Genomic DNA, 18,777 nt, shown 5'->3' with positions numbered 1-18,777 from the left:
CCCATCATCACAGGCTGGGGGGACTCCTTGGGGCTAGAGTGTAGCTGGCACTCTCTCTCAAGTCTATTTGCACCTTAAATTCTTCTCTCTCTGCTTTCAGGTGGAACTTGGGGCTCCAGGCTTCCCACCTCAGCTCCTGAGCTCTTTCATCAAACAGCAGCCACTAGTTATAGCCAGACTGGCTTCTTTCCTTGGTAGCTAGCATCTCACTGTCAAGATGGTGCTGCTGGGATGCAGGCCCAGGCTGCTTAAAAGACACTGTGGCAGCTCCTTGTTACTTTCCGTACCCTGGTGCAGGAAGAGCTGATGCTACCTGCTGTGGCTGACTGGGGCAGACAGCACTGGCCCAGGGTTGCCAGCAAAGCTCAGTTAGTACTTGATCACAGCTGGCACCAGTGCAGAGCAAATGGCCTGAGCTCCTGGCCCTGACTGTCCAGAGTGAATGCAGCTCAGCTCACCTTTTGGATTTCTCATCTTTCTTTACTGTTGCTGGGACTGCAGCAGACAGGCTACTTAAGGACCAGAATTGGGCACAGCCAGCAGAGCCGGGGGACTACAGTGCTTTGGCAAGATGCTTCCACAAGCTAGGAGGAAAGCAGGCAGCCAGTGGCCAAGACTCTGCTCTGAATCTACCTCCAGCATTCGGCTCCACTGTGTGGTAGGACATTAAAAATACCAAAACAAAGAGGATTCAAAAAAAGCTGCACAAACCAGAACACTGATTCAGAATATTTTCTCCCTCTTGAATTTTTTGCAAAATACTTTATTATTGATTTTGTTTTTTCTCCCTTTTCCTCCCAGGAGAAGACATTTGGGTCTTGGCATGAGTCAGGGGTGTTGAGTGATGCTCTGATATGAAGCTGTCACTCTAGAGCTGTCAGATGGAAGACACCGTAGAACCAGGTTGGACAGATACGGGGTCAGGGTGAGAGGCCGAGGTCTTTGAGGACTGGTTGGAGTGGCAGCCAAATGCTGGTTTCTGACAAGGCAAGATGAATTTCAGAGCTTAAACATTGTCCTTTGAGGAGGGGAGAGGAGATGAATGAACTCCCAGGGGAGGCGAATGGCTTGTTGAGAGGACGCTCAGTTCCAGAACTTACCTCAGTCAGTTGGGAGATGTGGAGTCTTTAGCATTCCATGATTTCTCTCTGGCCTCACCTATCCTAGGATGGGATGGGATGAGATGGAGAGTGGGTTCAGTTTTCTTGTACTTTAGCCTGGCTGGATGTGAACCGTGAATATTCTGTGTGTTTACTTGGAAGTGGTAGGGTTGGGGAAGATTCCCATCTTTAGTTCTGGTGCCCAAAATCTTTTGAGGATTCAAAAGATGTGGTAAAAGATGTATTTCTGTATAGCATGGCAGAGATTTATTTTTCTGAAGTGTTTGCAGGACATTTTTCCCCCTTACCTCAGATTATTTATATATTGTTGATTGAAGGTTTTTTAAAATTGCTTTTAAACTTCTGTTTCTCTGGTAAATTTTTTTGGTGACATATTTAACACCCTATTTATGTATTCCTACCTCTTGTCATATAAATCTCTAAGACTACTGACCAAAAGAGTCAGATCATTTTAAAATTAAAAATCCTCTGCATACTTTATCTAGTGAAGAGTAGATGAAATACTGCACTGCGATAGTCTAAGTGTGTCATTCAAGCTTGGCAGTTAGCTGGAGATCACACTGGCAATACCACTTTATGGCCAATTCAAAGATTCAGTTTACATGGATGTACAGTTTCCCATGAACTTGGCATTTCTTTGCAGGGTAAGCAGCAACCAGGTAAGTTGCTCAACTATAGCCCAAGTAAGAACTGAAGTGGAGGATCCAGAACAGTCACTGCAACATCTAACAGTGACCACAGTGCCCTGGGGCTTCTGAGGCAGAGCCACCTATGGGAATCTGAGTAGGGAGATCACCAGGAGGTAACCCTGTCTACCTTAATAGAGAAGTCACCCTGGCATGGTGGGTCAAGCCTGTAATCACAGCATTTTGGGAGTCTGAGGCAGGTGGATCACCTGAGGTCAGGAGTTTGAGACCAGCCTGGCCAACATGGTAAAACCTTATCTCTACTAAAAATACAAAAAATGAGTCGGGCATGGTGGCACACTCCTGTAGTTCCAGCTACTCGGGAGGCTGAGGCACAAGAACTGCTTGGACCTGGGAGGCGGAGGTTGCAGTGAACAAGATCTTGCCACTGCACTCTAGCCTGGGTCACAGAGTAAGACTCCGTCTCAAAAAAAAAAAAAAAACAAACAAACCCACACACCAGAGCTGACTTAATCAGCAACTGAAAGATTAAGAGGGATCTTATAGCAAAAAGCAAAAGTGGAGTAAGATTTTGGTTTCACTAGGTGGTTCTCATACTTTTGCCTACATCAGAATCATCTGAAAGCTTTCTTATGTTCCAGGCTGGGCCCTACCCCAAGTTACTGGTTTGGTAGCCTCGGGGAGGGACCAGAGTATTTGTATTAACAAGAAGTCTTGCTGGGTGTGGTGGCTCACACTGGTAATCTCAGCATTTTGGGAGGCCAACGTGCGCATTATCACTGGTTCAGGAGATTGAGACCATCCTGGCCAACATGGTAACACCCCATCTCTACTAAAAATCCAAAAAATTAGCCGCGTGTGGTGGCATGCACCTGTAGTCCCAGCTCCTCGGGAGGCTGAAGCAGGAGAATCACTTGAACCTGGGGGCTAGAGGTTGCAGTGAGCCAAGATTGTGCCACTGCACTCCAGCCTGGGCAACAGAGTGACTCCGTCTCAAAAAAATAAAAAGTCCCAGGGGGCCCTTAAGTTTGCTGGTTTGGGGACCACACTATCAACAGCTGGCTTTGACAATTAAAAAGAATCTTATTACTTCGCTGGACCCTAGCTGCCTGTGTCCACAATCCTTAGAGTAGCCTTTAAGGCTCACACAGGTCAGCAGGAAGTTTCCTTCATCAGGAACATGGTAAATTTCTATTCAGATTGCCAAGAACTTGGTTTTAACTTAGTGGGTCTTAAGCCAGGCCTGGGTTATGGCCCAGCCCTTCAATCTCAGCATCCTTAGGTGTTTCAGGTTTTCCTCTCCTGCCCATCCCAAGTCACACACCTCAGCTGGGTCATCTGGAAAAAGTCAAGAAGTAGCCATGAGCCAGACACTTACCCGAAGCTTCCTGGGGCAGTGCTGTGATTCATCCACACCTAGTGCTAGTCCCGGGCATAGAAAAAAAAATTTTTTTTTTTTTTGAGACGGAGTTTCGCTCTTGTTACCCAGGCTGGAGTGCAATGGCACGATCTCGGCTCACTGCAACCTCCGCCTCCTGGGTTCAGGCAATTCTCCTGCCTCAGCCTCCTGAGTAGCTGGGATTACAGGCACGCACCACCATGCCCAGCTAATTTTTTGTATTTTTTTTAGTAGAGACGGGGTTTCACCATGTTGACCAGGATGGTCTCGATCTCTCGACCTCGTGATCCACCCGCCTCGGCCTCCCAAAGTGCTGGGATTACAAGCTTGAGCCACCGCGCCCGGCCGAAAAAAAAAATTTTTTTAAAGACAGGTGTCACTCTGCAGCCAAGGCTGGAGTGCAGTGGCTTGATCATGGCTGACTGTTGCCTTGACCTCCTGGGCTCATGATCCTCTGACCTCAGCCTCCCAAGTAGCTGGGACCACAGGCATGGACCACACTCCTGACCAATTTTCTTTTGTATTTTTATAAAGATGGGGTTTCCCCATGTTGCCCAGGCTGCTTTCAAACTCCTAAGCACAAGTGATCCTCCCACCTTGACCTCCCAAAGTGCAGGGATTAAAGGTGTGAGCAACCACATCTAGCTGAGAAAGCATTCCTTAAAACTTTTTTGGTTCCCAGGCAGTCAGAACAAACTGGATTTAAAGGATAAAGATAAAGGCCTTTGAAAATGAAGAGATCAGGGAAAAAGGTTAAGATGAAAAACTTATTAAAGGAGTAGCTGAGGAGAGGGGAAAAGTATGATCACAAGGTGGTGACTGAGAAAACCTCCTGTTTTTCACTTCTAGGTTGATGGGATTTCCAGGTTTTACCATAGTCTGTTAAGTGGATCCATTTAGGTCCTCCTGAGGATATTACCCGTCCAACTCCTTGTGGTAATGCACATGATCATAGTAGTGCTTTTTGTTTCTCAAAGAGGTGGGGGTCTCACTCTTGCTCAGGCTGGCGTGCAGGGGTGCAATCATAGTTGACTGTAACCTTGAACTCCTGAACTCAAGCAGTCCTCCCTGTTGGTCTCCCAAAGCGCTGGGATTACAGGTGTGAACCTGTCAAAATCAATAGCTCATTTATAGAGCTCGATATAGCTCTAATCGAGAAGCAATCCTTTTTTACTCTGAGATACTCCAAGTTAAATCACACACCCCAGGCTTAACAGGACAGCATAACAAGAACTGCCCCAGCGTGTGGTTCAGTAGGGAACATCTTGTGTGTGGAAAACTACATTATCCTAACCCTTGCTCTCACAAATAGTTACACAGAAGAAGTCAGTACCACTGACAATAAATTTATAGGTAACTGCCACCAGAGATTAGCTCTCTAGAGTGGACTATATAGGCATTTCTAAGAGGCAAGGCAGCTCACTTTGCAATGCACACAGTAAAGCCACAATTATAGCTCAACCTAAAACCCACCTGAGACTCTGCAGCCTTCTAAAGGAAAAAGACAGGTAAAAATGACTAGACATCAAGCCCTTGTTAAAGAAAACCAGTTTATTTAAAAAAGCTCTAAATGCCCTGTGCTTGGTCCCTGGTCAGAGAGAGAGAGGTCTAAAGAGTTACCACCCACATGGGCTGAAGGTACAGGGGGAAAGCCAGGTTTCAGTGGGTTGAGGAGTCATACCTTATCTGTTAGGCTTTTTTGGATAGTCTTGCTGTCACCCAGGCTGGAGTCGCACCACTGCAACCACCTCCTCCCGGGGTCAAGCAAGTCTCTTGCTTCAGCCTCCTGAGAAGCTGGGACTACAGGCACACTCCACCATGCCCAGTTAATTTTTTTATTTTTAGTAGATACGGTTTCGCCACGTTGGCCAGGCTGGTCTCAAACTCCTGACCTCAAACGATCCGCCTACCTAGGCCTCTCAAAGTGCTGGGATTACAGGCTGGTCTCGAGTTCCTGACCTCAAACGATCACCTACCTTAGGTCTTTAAAAGTGCTGGGATTATAGACATGAGCCACCACACCCAACCCATGTTAGGCATTTTTAAGGAGAATGGTAGTCTACCTCCTGATGCTAAGAAAATGTAGACTCCCAAGATTCATGTTTTAACTTTTTAAGTTAAGTGGAAGTCACTTGCCTCTGTCAGGCATTCCAAGACCACAAAGTTTTAAGAGATACTGGGATATCAAATGAGGCTTGAATTCTGTGTTGACAAGCCCACACACCTCATTTCATTTAGTATCCAAGAGAAAAACACCACCTCTTCCACTCCAGACTGGCATCTCTGGGCTTCTCTGCCGTAAGCTGAATCAGGCCAGCTCTCCTTCCTCTAGGATTTGCGTGGTTGTCCTGTAGTTGCTGGGATGTAAGGCAGCCACACCCTTCTTTCACAGAGCAGGAAGTCTGATTATAGACCAGTTACTCCCACACCAGTGAGAGTCCATGGTGGGCACTTGGACCGCCTCCTGAGGAACAGTGAGGCGGGGGTCCACGGTTCTGGTGAGATGCCCAAGGCAGGGCCACTTCTCAGCCCTAGCTCTGGGCCAACACAGTGCCCCGGTTTGGCTGCACCAGTTCACAAGCTCTTAGCTGGGGTTCTGGCAGGTGGGGCTCGGCTAGAAACAGGTTAGACAGTGTTGCTAATTCTTCAGCAAAGCCCTGCAGTAAGTAGAAAGATGAGGGAAAAGGCAGCATGTAATTCCCAACAGCTTATCTTTTTTTGGATAGTCTCTTTTTTCACTGAAGACCATCCCAAACGCCAAACCTTAGCTAAGCACTCAGTAGACAACAAGCTGGCTACATTATTTTTTCTCACCTGCCTTCCACACTGAAGTGGACATGAAACCTAGTCTGTTAGTACTTTGGGAGGCTAAAGTTATGGCAGGGAGTGAACTCTAATGGGGGAGGCACAGGCTTTACCACTTTTTGAGTATTATTGAGTGCATCTATTTCATCTTGAAATTATTAGTACTATTAAAAGATGAATTACTTTGCCCCAAATCAAAAAAAAAATTACCAAGATTAAAATCCAGGTTATTCAGATTTTAAAAACCCACACACTGTGCTGCTTTCCAACTAATTGCCTTCCTTTCATCTTCCCGCTAACACATTCCCTCATATAACTACTCGAATTGGGATGATTTCAGGGTGGCCCTGAAGACTCTTAACAAAAATCCACTTAGTCTTGTGTCATCACTTGCTTCCTTTCAAGACAAATGGGAGATGGAGACTCCTTACCCTTGGCCACTGGGCCTGGTGGAGGCTGCCCAGGCAAGCCTCTATCTCCATCCGTCCCATTAGACCCTTCTCCACCAGCTCCCGGAGCAAGAACAGCAGTAAGTCCCACTGCAAAACATGAGGTCAGGGTTGCTAGGAGGATGGCCGAGTGACCCTTACGACACAGACTTGAGATCTCAAAGGACAGAGCTACTGCGAAGAGACTTTAGATAAGTGGAGTCCATTTCTGTGTGGGACAGGAAGGGGAAATAAAGGAAGCAGAGCAGACAGTTTGGGGCAAGGGTGGTGGATGTTCAGAGCTTGACTACAGAAGGCTGACACCCCTTCCTGTTCCTTCTGACTCACCTCCCTCGGTCTTGTATCTGCCAGAAGCCCCACATTTCTTGGGCTCAGCAGCAGCTGCAACGGAACCGGCCCCTGAAAGTCTTCCTTCCACAAGGAAAGCAGCATGTGCAAAAGCCTTCGAGCCTGCCCTCTCTCCAGCCTGTGCTGTGCTGGGGGCCCGAGGATGGGAATCTGATCTGCAACTGTGGAAAGAGAGGAAAGCCAAGCTGTAAGAGATGGGGGCAGGCTGGATGTGGTGCCTCACACCTGTAATCCCAACACTTTGGGAGGCCAAGGCAGGCAGATCATGAGGTCAGGAGTTCGAGACCCAGCTGGCCAACATAGTGAAACCCCATCTCTACTAAAAATACAAAAATTAGCTGGGTGTCGTGGCACACACTTGTAGTCCCAGCTACTTGGGAAGCTGAGGCAGGAGAACTGCTTAAACCCGGGAGGCAGAGATTGCAGTGAGCTGAGATCACATCACTGTATTCTACCTGGGCAACAACAGTGAGATTCCGTCTCAAAAAGAGAGATGGGGCCAGAAGAGGGCTGGTTTCTAATCTTGCTTGTACCCAACCGAGATTTGGGGCATCAGGCAAAAGGGTTATGATGGAAAAGAACCATACCAAGGAGGGAAGCTAACTCCACAGAGCACTTTGCCAGATGCTGTTCAGCAGGTGGGCACAGGAACTGCGGGGGGGAAAACGGAGACCATAGGCATCACCATAATTACTGCTGTGATAAGTGGACCTGAGCCAGTGTGGCTCTGGTTATAAGGTCTCACACAAGGACAGAGAAAGGTGGCCCTCAGGTGGCAGATGCCATGTCTCACCTGGCGGCACTGCAGCGTCTGGCCCAGCTGGCCTATGAGCTGTTCCAGATGCTCTGGGGAGACTCCCTCGTCAGAGTCCCTCGGTCCCACAGCCAAGGAGAGCACGTCCTGTAAAGAGTAGGGAGAGACATCACCCTGCGCTGGAGACCAAGATGCCACAGAGAATTTGGCTTGGGACAGGGATCAGCCAGTGGAGAGAGGCAGAATAGGGCCCTGAGGAATGGTAAGTGAAGCCAAGTTGCCCCTAGACCTGGGACTTGAATAGGATCATAGCAAGGGGGAGCAACCGCATAGACAACAAAAGATGGAACATACGGAGCAGGTCAGCTGAGGGACCACAGGCTGCCAGAGCATGGGAAATGTCACTCAACTTGGGACCAAACTGTAGCGAACCAACTCCCATAGGGCATCTTATTTTTGAAGCATGTAGGGAAACTGGTCTATCAGATACTTCCTTCGGATCTTCTCTAATGCCTCTCCGTTCATCTTCTCTGGAAAGCTGAGCTTTCAATGCAGAAATCCTCTGCATATTGGCAAACAGTATCAAATGGCCACTAAGCCTCTTCCTCCTATACAATCTCCATTTTAAGTCACTGCACCTTACTGCCTATTCCAATCTCTATTCCTGTATTATTACCCTAGACCAGAACCAGACAGTAAATATTTTAGGCTTTGCATGCCATAAGGTCTCTGTCTTAACTATGCAACTCTGCTGGTGTTGAGTAGTTGCCCAAAAGCAGCCACACACAACTCATACACAAATGAATATGGCTGCATGCCAATAAAACTACTCACAAAACGGGGCAGGCTCACTTCAGTCCATGGGCTGTTTGTTGACTCCTGCTCTAGACAATCTTTGAATTTTTAAAATCAGGTTAGAACTGATGGGTTTATTCTTACTGCCTATAAATGAGCATCACCTCCCACACAGAACATTTCTGAAGTTGTCTCCAAATACTGGGGCGAGTGCCTCTTAGAGACTCATTTACTATGAAGCCATTCACCACCCCCCTCGTCACTATCTATCTGCACAAGCATGTCATCAATCAAAAATGTCTTATCTGCCCATTTCCCCTTTTGGATGATTAAAAATTCAAGAGTGACAATTGGGAAAACCATTCAATCCAGCTCTGCCCTGCCTAACCTCATTCAGTAATCAATAGAACAGGGACTAGCTGGACAGTACAGACAGCTTCTATATAAAAATCCTGGAGCTGATGTGAGAAAGGAAAGAAACCAGGCACAGAGCAGGGAGAGGGAGCAGGGAAGCCAAAGGGAGTAGGGTAGCTGTGTACTTTTATCTCGGAGATGAGGTGGGAGGGGAGGGGAGCATGGTGCTCACAGGCGCGGGAGCAGCCCCTCCGCTCCCCCCGGGCAGCAGGTTCAGGACCCTGGGCTCGAAGTGTGCGACTCACTGCTGTTTTCACCTCCCTCCTGATCAGTGCTGTGAGGCAGAGGGAGAATGGGAAAGGGGTCACTGGAGGGCCCTGCACAGGCTCACCATGGTGACCCATGCCTTTCATTGTTTCTTAACGCGCTCTCAGTCTCATCTCCCCCAAAAGGCCTCTGACTCTCTACCAGTCCACTTTTTAAACACTTGATTCAGCCACTCCCCTCTCCTGGACCTTACCTGTGATGTTGGCTGACAGCCAAGCACAGGCTTTCTCTGTTGCAAGCCCCACAGCAATGTTCTCTGCACTGCTCAAAACCTGGAAACCACAACTACAGAGTCAGGGGCTGAGGGAGGGCTGGGTGCAACAAGGGATGCCAGAGTCGAGCATCAACCTCCCCAACCCCAAGCCTCACACGGGTGTGTGAGTATATGACTAGTCCATGCATCTCTCCCAAAACCACCTGGCCTGCTAGTTGCAGGCCTCCCTCCCACATACTGCTGCTGGAGTCTCCTCTGGAAGCAGCGCCCGCACAGCCCCAGGGCTCTTCCTTTGACAGAACCTAAAAGGAGACAGACAGGGTAAGTGGTCTCTGGGTATTTCAGCCTGGCTCTAGAAGTAAATGCCCCAGGTATACCAAGCACCTGAACTGGGAGGCTGTACCTTGGAAGGCAGCACCATTTGCCCTCCCACACCCATCCCAGGTGCCAAAAAAATGAAAGCCCAACTGCCAGCCCCACAGCATCACACGCTCCCAAATGTAGGTTTGCATTTTGTGCCACAAAAATCCTACAGCCGATACTGAGCCTACAGAGAATGGGCATGGGAAGAAGCAAAAAGGGGTGAAGGAGTGAAAGGGGAAAGAGGACGGAGACAAGCCAAGAGAGGATCAAATGGAACAGTGCTTCTTACTCCCGCCCTAGGACCAATGCCTGGGCCCCGTGGGGGCACAGCCGGGAATACAAGATCTCCAACAGCTGGGCTGGGTCTCCCCCTTCCTCTCCCTGTGTCACCAGCTGCTCTTGGAGAAGTGACTCTGCCTGGCGCACCAGATCTGCCACCAGTGTAGCCCTGTAGCAGGGACAGCAAGGTTGGGGGTAGTTGGAGGGTAAATCGGAAAGGGGCTGCAAATTTAAGGAAATTTGGTCAGAATTTCCTTCAAAATGTGTCAGCCATTTCAGCCCCACACCCACTCTCTGGCTGACCACCTCAGTTTAGCAAATGAGGAAAAGGAAAAACTGGTAGCGGGATGAGCCCAGGATCTTTAACCCACTCTTACTTGATATGTTTGACACAGTTCGATCCAATTCTCTCTGCCACGAACTCTACAGTCCGGCGCAGGGAGGGTGGCTGGTTGTGGAAAAAGGCCTGGGCAAGCTGCGCCTGCGGAGAAGGAGAGGCAGTGAGGCTTCCTCCAGCCAACCCCTCTACACCTCCCACCTGGGGCTGCCTCAGCCTTCCCCTTACCTGCAGCCCCTGGCTGGTCTGGGGAGGCTGGGCTCCCAGGCTGCTGGTGGTGGTGGTGGGGGTGATTTTCCTCACGAAGCCCCCACTCCGTCCACTGCTGCCTGACACCCACAAAGCAAGCAGTTTCCGGAGCTCTCCTGTATCAGTGAAGTCCAAGTTCTCAGTTCCAGAACCCTCTCCCCTCCCTAAGCATCATGGACTTTATTTGTAGAGTCAAGAGGCTCAGCCAGCCAGGAATGATTATGAACAGAGCAACATGTGAGGGAGTTGGGCCAAGGGGGTGCTTTCTGGGTACTCATGGAGGGACAGACCAAGGACCATCAAGGGAAACGGGTGCTTACCGATGTAGGGGCAGCAGGTATAGAGCAGCTGCTGGTCCACGACAGGCACGCTGTCCTGGGGAGAACAGGCCAGTGTCAGCAGGCTGCCCCTCCCCCAGCACATGCCCAGGAAGCAGGCAGGTGGCAGGGCGTTTACAAGGGTAACATCTTCCCCTGGCTGGGCCTCCCAAGGCAGCCCACTTCCTTTATTCTTGGGATTCCCATGACACCGGCTGGACCCCGACACTCACCAAGCCATGCTCTGGGGCTACTGTGTCCATCTCAAAGGCATCTGAGGGAACCTCTTCTAGAAAGAACAAGTCCTCGGGGACTGTGGGAATCTGGCACGACAGGAGGACAGTCACAGTTCTAGTCGACTTCAGAGACTCCCCTACTCTGCCCCCAACACAGTGCCAGGGTGTAGGTACCTGCTTCACAGCAGCCACCTCTGAGACAATGGGAATCCCTAGGCCTTTCCTGAACCTTCATCTTCTGGCCCCTGCCACATTAGCCCTCAGACATTTACCCTCTCCCCATCTTCAGCTGCAGAATCTCTCCCCAGTCTGGACCCTCACTCTGCCCACCTGGAAAAGCCAGCCCAGGACAGCAAGCAGCAGCAGCTTGTTCAGAAAACACATCTTCCCCTCATTCTCCCGCGACAACACCAAGCTCCTGAAATGTCAATGGACAGTACATTGGTTTGAGCAGAAAGGCAAAGAGAACAGAGGCAGCAAAAGCCGTCACTGGAGGCTGGCTCACAAACACAGGCCTAAAAGGGACTGGGGCTATATCAGCAAGCAGGATCTTCCCAGCCTCCCGTCCTGTATCTGGAACGTTTCTCAGCGAGGCCACCTCAGGAACAGCATGAGGCCAATGAAAGTGCAGCTGATTTCCCACTGTCTACCTCTGGGGAGCCAATTCTGCCTCTCCCAGGGCTCACTTATGGCCAGGGCACCATACACACAATGCAGACTCCTCATCCCTCTTTATGAATAACAGGCTTGACCAATGTCCCCCAACTCTGGAATCCTTTCATCAAGCCTTAGCCTTGCTCCACTCACCGGTGCAGGTGCAGCAGGAGAGTGAAGATGCCCCGGTAATAGTCCAGCAAGGGAACAACATGGTCAGCAAAGGACAGGAACTCCACCAGCCAGGGCACAGTGAGCACCGCCCGGCGGGCCTGCAGCCCTTGCTGCAGCAGAGTCCGTACATCCAGGACTGGAGGGACCTGGGAGGGCCAGAGCTCACTCAGAGGGCAGGTCCCTGGGAAGGGCTGGGAGATACTCTCTAACCTGCCCGGTTTTGGGAAGAGCCAAGGAAACCAGTGAGCCTCAGTGCCTGGCTGGTCCTCCCTGCTCCCTCCTCACCAGAATCCCCCCCTACCCCGCCCCCCGACATTCACCTGGCTCCTGAGGGCCAGAATGGAGTCCTGAAGCTCACCAGTCGGGGGAGGTTCAGGCCCCCGGTATGGCAGGAAAGCCACAAAGCCCAGGAATTTGGCCAAAAGCCTCAGGCTAAGAAGCACCACAGCAAACTGCCTCCGTTCACCCTGCATGGAATCAAGGGAAGTAAAAAGTCCAAGCATGAGGCTTCCAGAAAAATTTTTCCTTGAACATACTCCCTTCCCTCCTGGGTCAGACCCCATTATTTCCCTTGTTCTGTTTTCGGACCTGCCAGTCTACATCTGACTCCCCATCTTCATCACTGGGCTCATGCTGGGGCAGGGCGAGGCCATTGAGCTCCCGGATCTTCAAGCTCAGACTGTCCATGAGATGCTGGTTAAACTGGAAGCTGAGAAGGGATGGGTGGGGCATAAGCACTGGAAGAGGTACAGGAAGAGGCAGAATCAAGAAGGGGCACTCCAGAGGGAAGGGAGCAGGACAGAAAGGGAAACTGAGGAGCAACAAAATCACCCATGTGGGTGACAGAATGAGAAGTGCACAGAAGCCAGCAAGTACAAACTGGAAGGAGCCCATTCTGTTATATTCCAGGCAAAGGAGACTGTTTACCCTTTACCCTTTTGGGAAGCCACACCTTTCCTGGCCTCTGCCCCATTCCTTGTAAGACACAGGGGTGCCTACCTGCTGGCACTAAGGATGAAGTCCCTGAAGAAGCCTTGACAGCCTGGGAAGGTGGGGGGTGGGCAGGGCCCCCCGCTGCTCTGAGGGGTCACAAGCCGTTCCTGTAGGCGCCACAACCGCCCCAGCTTGTCAGCTCCCAGCATACTCAACACATCTTGGGCCTCACCCAAGACAGTGCCCCCAGCACCGCCAGGGCTGTGACACATCTCGGGTGGGAGAGAAAGGAGAGAAATTAAAAAATCAGTAAATGGGAGGGAAGGACTGAACAAAATAAGGAGAAAGTAATCAACATTTAAGGAATGCCAACTGTGTCAAGCACTTTAGATAGCTTTTCTGAGGTGTGAATTACAGGATTGTTTCACAGGTGAAGAAACTGAAACTGCAAGGTTAAGCATGTGCCTAGGGTCACTAGAGCTAGGATCTGAAACTAAGCTTGACTACTTACTAAGCCTGGGCTTCTTACCACAGCACAAATCAGAAGGAAAGCAGCAGCAGGCTGGGGGAGATACAGGGTCCAGGGCATGTCAAAGAGTGCCCTGGCTTGTCTTTGGCCACGCAAGTTTCAGCCACCCCACCAAAGTAGAACTCTTGTTCAAATTCCAGCCCAGAACATGCCTGGCTGTCTGCCCTATCCCAAAGTGCAGTCACTACACAGCTGCTTCTGATACCTGCTGTTTAATGTGGATTAATCTCTTGCTAGGGCTGTTACCTGGAGTAGTTGTTTTTGGAAAAGTCGAACAAAGTGGCTGTGGCTGCAGGCTGCAGAGAGCTGACCCATCATGGCTCTGAGGAACAGAAGGCAGGAATGAAGGGTGTGGAGAGGAGAGAGAGGAACAAAGATGAGAGAAGCAGCCAACCCTTGGGCTTCCCAGCCCTTTAGCAGGGACTTGAGCCAGCCTATACAGGGACATTGAAGGTAAGGGACACTCCCTCAGCACCAAATTCCCCCAAGGCTAGAGGTACACTTAACCAAGATAACACACCAGCCCTCCTGTCTTCAGCCACACTGACAGGCAGCGAGTTTCATGACCAATGTGAAGGGAGATGAGTGAAGCAGGCATTCTGAGCCCAGGCATCTACCTACAGTGATCAGACTTGCCCAAACTAGAGAATGGAGAAAATGGAAGCTAGATGCGTCTAACCAGTGGCTTGGGCCAAAAAAACCCCAGCAATTTGGGTTAAGAGCTTTGGACTTTTTCCAAGCATTTGCCACTACAGAACAAGGATAAGGCATTTTTGAGTGAAAAGAGCTTGAGAGACACATCCCTTTCGAGTAGAGGCAGAGATATCAGTAACTAAAGATATTTCAGACGATAGAAGAGAACAGCTAAGGGCTGGAAGGAGTCAGGGAAAGCCTTCCCTCCTCCATCAGTTCTGAGTGGCACCGAGCTACTCACTGCCAGGCGCAAGAAAGACAAGGTCTGAGCACCCACCTGATTCTGCTGCCCAAGCCCTTCTCAAAATCCCAGCCAGGCTCCTCATGGTGATCTTCCCATTCTCGCAGCACCTCATAAAACACATCCCTGATGCATAAGATTGCCTGATCAGCTGAGGCATTCACTCCCACCAGTGCCTTCCCACCCCTGGAAAAACTGAGGACAGGACTATCCACAGCCCCATTTTTTGTTTTGTTTTGTTTTTGGAGATGGAGTCTTGCTCCTGTCACTCAGGCTGGAGTGCAATGATGAAATCTGGGCTCACTGCAACCTCTGGCCCTCCCCTACCAAGCGACTCTCCTGCCTCAGCCTCACGAGTAGCTGGGAGGGATTATAGGTGTCCGCCACCACACCGTGGTAATTTTTGTATTTTTAGTACATACGAGGTTTCACCATGTTGGCCAGGCAGGTCTTGAACTCCTAACCTCAGATGACTCGCCTGCCTTGACCTCCCAAAGTACTGGGATCACAGGCGTAAGCCACTGGGCCTGGCCAGCAGCCCCATTTTTTAATCTCTCCAGAATTCTCTATATAAACAGTGCTACAGACCAGCAGCAGCATACTACAGGCTTCATGTGCTTCTATGGGCAGTTCACCCAGGCACACTCTTGCCTGAGAACCCTGAGACTAAAGCTATACACCTGTGACATGGCTGGCTAAGCGCTAGTGCTTAGGTCCACAGGTGCACAACAGAATGAAGCCAAGTGGCCCCTATGATGGCCGGCAGGAAGGACCTGGGAGGGCTAACCCACCACCTGTTAGTCCTAAACTGCTAATTTCTATGAAACCAAAACAGCTGCCTAGACCAGAAAAACGTCATCTCATTCCCACCCCTAAAAGTCCCTTTTCATATCACCTCTGTTTTTTAAAAGTATGAAAGGCTCGGTCACTGGAGAAGTTGGCACGATTGTCAGTCTCTGGCTGAAAGGAGACAGCCTGAGCAGAGGGTGGCATCACCAGAAAGACCTAAAATACAGCACGAACATTAGGAACTTCAGGGTCATGCTGAGAAAACTTCTCCCTCTTATTCTCGCCCAGAGTTAGCTCACATTACAGTTAAGTGTCGTCAGCAGGGTTGTGGGACTTTATGTAAGCTAGCAAGGATCAGGTCCAGGCCAGTGGGCATCTAAGGTGGGGTTACTACCTTGGCAACACTGCCCTCATAGGCAGCTCGAAGGCGGCCTTGCAGAGCTGGTGAGAAGCACAGCAGCCGCTCATTCTCGGCCAACAGCTTCAAGGTCCCTTTGTCCAGGTTGGAAAGAACCCTGCAGGGACAAGAGCACCTATGACTGAGACAGGAACACAGACTGCAAGTAGCAAGCAAGCATCTGCACACCACACAAAGCATCTCTAAACCATGGTGCAGGTATGCAAGCCCAGTTATGTACTGCAAGATCACGGGCCAAGGATCAAAGATAATCAAAGTAAAGGGGAGGATATGAGACTTTACAGAACAGGGACCAAGACAGCAGGACAGGAACATTACTAGAAATCCAAAAAGCTCAGCTGCCAACACCAAAGGGGTCCATATCTATTTTTTCTTTTTTTCAGATGGGGCCTCTGTCACCCAGACGGGGCTGCAGTGGCATGATCTCACTACAGCCTGGACAGCTCCTAGGCTCAGGTGATCCTCCTACCTCAGCCTCCTGAGTAGCTGGGATTCTACCTACTGGCTAGAATTCTACCACACCTGGCTTTTTTTTTTTTTTTTTTTTTTTTTGGTAGAGATAGGATTTTGTCATGTTGCCCAGGCTGGTCTCAAACTCCTCGGCTTAAGCCACCATCCCAAAGTGGCGGGAATGCAGGCCTGATCCACCACACCTGGCCCTGTTTCATTCTTGTAGGGACCGTATTCATAGCCTTAACACAAAGTTAAAGGTTACAGGTAGGAGAAGGGCCAATGTCCTGTGTTAAGCACCAGCATACCAGCATACATCCCAGGCAGCCAGAGAACTAAGCAGATGATGACAGTGAGGCCCAAATGCCTCAGTCAGGGAAACTCACTGAAAATGACACTCCAAAACCTGCACTGCAAAGAAGACACAATCATGGATGCTTTGGAACAGCGGAGTTTCCAGGGAATCTAGGAGGACAGTATTAAGCTGTCAGTTAAGAAGGGTCCCATTTCTAGACTCCACATCTCAAAAGAAGGCTTGCTCACTGACCTAGGGCACCACGACTTAGTTCAAAGTCACTGTCCTTGGCAGTCACCATCCTCCGGGCAGTGAGGAGCTGAAAGACGAAGAAAAGCTCCAAGAAGAGGTTTGGTACGAGGTTCTCTAGATAGATACAAAAAGAAATTCCATGGTATGGGGCACCATTCACAGCCAAGGCTCAGTTCCAGGTGCCTTATCAATTCTCTTACCCAGCAGTTCTACAAGTATCTCCACTCCATCTCCCTATGCTCTCACTCACCCGCAATGCACGAGGAGTAAACAAGGGCTACCAGCTCCAGGCGCTGGCGGGAAGACACTCTGGCAGGGTCCGCAGGTTCATCTGTGAGGCCTCCTGACCGGCTGGGGAGGGGCGACCCCAATTCTGGGGTGGGACAGGTGGGGGTAGGTGACTGCTGCAGCTGCTTAGAGCTATGGGGATAAAGAAATTTCATCAGTAGTCAGCTTGGCTTCCCTGCCACAGCCACACTCAGGTCCCTCCAGAGAAGATACCAACAGCCCAAGAGACAAACCCAGAATCCCCAAGAGGGAAATCAATTTCAGGGAAAAGCCCTGAAGATCCCCCACAGGGAGGAAGCCGACATCCCCAGGAGCGGCCAGGCCATACCGCTCCTTCTTGAGCATCTCCCGCTCCTCTTGCAGACTTCTGCACCCTGGGGGAAGGCCAAGGCCCCAAGTGCAAGTGTCCAGGGCTGAGGGTTGGGAACTGGGGACACAGCTGATTGGGGGTGAGGTGAAGCAGGTCTTGGGCTTGGAGAGTGACCGCTCTTCGCTCACCGGAGTTGGGTTGATCCTGCGAGAAGGCTTCGTCCTGCTGAGTAGCCACAGGTTTTTCTCAAATTCCTATCTTCAAACATCTCCCCTCCACCACCGCAACAGCTAGACCTCTTGTTAAAAAAAAAAAAACCCACAAAACCCCTCAACATCACCCCCAGCCTTCTAACCATCCTCGCGCTACACTGCGGAGCGCCGAGCCCTGATTGACTGACTCCCCAGAGCCTTCGTACTACTCATCTCCTGCATGAGAGCTGAGTCTCACCCTGCAGGGCCAGGGGGAACCGAGCCTACGGGAGGGAACTCCTCCAGGTTGCTGAGGTTTGGTGGATCAGAGACCGTGAGGCTGGGGCGGCTGGGGCTGCCAGAGCCTCTAAGCCTCCGGCTCCCGGCTCCGGGCAGGCTCTCCCCGCTGACCCCCTCCTCCAGGCTGCGGCCTCCACGCTCCCGGGCCGGCCCCGGGACCCGCCTCCTGCCCCCGCGGCGGGCCACAGGAGACTCGGCGACGGTGCTCAAGGCCTCGGTCGGAGGGAAAAGCTGGCTGCGCGCCCCGCGGCTGCCTCGCGGCGGGCCTCCCGGCCTCCCTGGCAAGACTGCCGAGGCGCCCGGGGCCTTGGCGGGGGTCGGGGGCCCCTGCGGGAGGACGCGGCTGCTCTGCTCCCTCAGGAAGTTCAACAGGAACGGTACGAATTCTTTCCGCAGGGGCCGGAGTGAGCTCAGCGCGGCCGCCTCCCCGGGGTTATCCTAGGGCAGAAGCACAGGTCGAGGGGCGGGAGGGTCAGCCGCCGGCCAGGGGCCGTCAGCAGCCAGGGTCGCTGGGCGCCCCTCGGGTGGGCGGCCCAGGCAGCGGCGCCCAGTTGGAGCGCACTCGGCCCCGCTGGTAGTCAGGCGTCCTAGAGGAAGGGAACTGGAGTGCTGGACTCCACCGCGGGAACCGGCTTCGGGTCAGGCCTGGGGGCGTGTCAGCGCTGTTACCTTCGAACCCTGGGTGCTGCGTGCGACCCACTGCACGACGGCTGCGACCGACACCTCTTCTCGCAGCAGCGACTCCAAAACCGCCGCCATCCCGGTCTGGGCGCTGTAAGGCGACTGCGCAGGCGCAGGCGCGCCACGGGAGGCCAGGGAGGGGCGGGGCCAGCGGCGGGGAACGGCAGTTGGTTTCGCAGGGCGGGGAGGGACGGGGCTAGCGGGGCGGGGAAGGGCGGGCGGGGTGGGGCGGGGCCGGCGGGGCGGGACGGACCCGGCTATTGCCCAGGCCCATTGTCAAGGCCTCGTTGGGTCCTCAGCCCCCGCCAACAGGCCGGTTGTTGGGAGGTGAAGTGCAGATCACAACCCGTGGATCTGCACTTGGGAGGCTCGCCTTGGCTGCCTGTCCTGGCCGGATGAGCGATCTGCGGAAGGGATTCGAGCTGGGAGTGGGGTGGCCGCGGAACAGACGCCCCTCTGGGGAGACAGGATCCGGGAGAGAGGTAGGTGGAGGGGAACAGAGCCAGCCACCAGCCTATCTTCTGCTCTAAGCACATTCTTCCAAGAGTTTAAGTTTTCTAGGTCCAAATGTCACCACCCCAGAGA

At 51.7% G+C, this 18,777-nt stretch overlaps 2 protein-coding genes across 21 annotated transcripts in view; one reads left to right on the top strand and one right to left on the bottom strand.

The window, feature by feature from the left end:
- Window positions 1-1,592, top strand: part of STARD9 (StAR related lipid transfer domain containing 9) — a 173,585-nt gene extending 171,993 nt beyond the window's left edge. For 8 of the 10 annotated variants that reach the window (XM_074393780.1, XM_074393786.1, XM_074393784.1 and 5 more), the window contains one exon: window positions 101-1,592. In XM_074393780.1, coding sequence (XP_074249881.1) covers window positions 101-202 — 102 coding nt within the window. In that variant the 3' untranslated portion in view covers window positions 203-1,592. The remainder of the gene's footprint in view (window positions 1-100) is intronic. The other 2 variants (XR_012516280.1, XM_074393781.1) reach the window with 1 other exon arrangement.
- CDAN1 (codanin 1) lies at window positions 956-18,306 on the bottom strand. 11 transcript variants are annotated; one of them, XM_074393796.1, is made up of 31 exons: window positions 18,181-18,306; window positions 17,471-17,949; window positions 17,039-17,245; window positions 16,673-16,842; window positions 16,423-16,536; window positions 16,262-16,340; window positions 15,402-15,522; window positions 15,114-15,223; window positions 14,255-14,344; window positions 13,531-13,606; window positions 12,822-13,027; window positions 12,411-12,531; window positions 12,143-12,289; window positions 11,802-11,968; window positions 11,325-11,412; window positions 10,992-11,081; window positions 10,762-10,816; window positions 10,421-10,557; window positions 10,233-10,336; window positions 9,866-10,024; window positions 9,452-9,515; window positions 9,193-9,271; window positions 8,858-9,006; window positions 7,563-7,670; window positions 7,357-7,420; window positions 6,749-6,930; window positions 6,404-6,511; window positions 5,392-5,824; window positions 3,147-4,274; window positions 1,101-1,163; window positions 956-979 (listed from the first exon to the last, which is right to left on the bottom strand). In XM_074393796.1, the coding sequence occupies exons 1-28, from the start codon at window positions 18,268-18,270 to the stop codon at window positions 5,699-5,701; spliced, it is 3,690 nt and encodes a 1,229-aa protein (XP_074249897.1). In that variant the 5' UTR covers window positions 18,271-18,306; the 3' UTR covers window positions 956-979; window positions 1,101-1,163; window positions 3,147-4,274; window positions 5,392-5,698. The 11 variants fall into 11 exon arrangements, with proteins under 11 accessions (XP_074249897.1, XP_074249891.1, XP_003929002.1 ...); XM_074393790.1 differs by having other exon boundaries at window positions 5,427-5,824; window positions 18,181-18,284; XM_003928953.3 differs by having other exon boundaries at window positions 17,039-17,242; window positions 18,181-18,284.
- Between the last annotated feature and the right edge of the window lie 471 nt (window positions 18,307-18,777).

The sequence above is a fragment of the Saimiri boliviensis genome, chromosome 2 (assembly GCF_048565385.1).
Source record: "Saimiri boliviensis isolate mSaiBol1 chromosome 2, mSaiBol1.pri, whole genome shotgun sequence".
Lineage (NCBI taxonomy): Eukaryota > Metazoa > Chordata > Mammalia > Primates > Cebidae > Saimiri > Saimiri boliviensis.
This window is presented reverse-complemented; position numbering and strand designations above follow the sequence as displayed.

Bases quoted from the DNA above. Each gene is read 5' to 3' on its own strand.
- CDAN1 (XM_074393796.1), bottom strand. From the start codon at position 18,270: ATGGCGGCGGTTTTGGAGTCGCTGCTGCGAGAAGAGGTGTCGGTCGCA. The intron at 15,224-15,401 runs GTAGTAACCCCA...GCTGTATTTTAG, and splicing joins ATGAGGGCAGTGTTGCCAAG to GTCTTTCTGGTGATGCCACC. The intron at 11,969-12,142 runs GTGAATGTCGGG...TGGCCCTCCCAG, and splicing joins TTCTGGCCCTCAGGAGCCAG to GTCCCTCCAGTCCTGGATGT.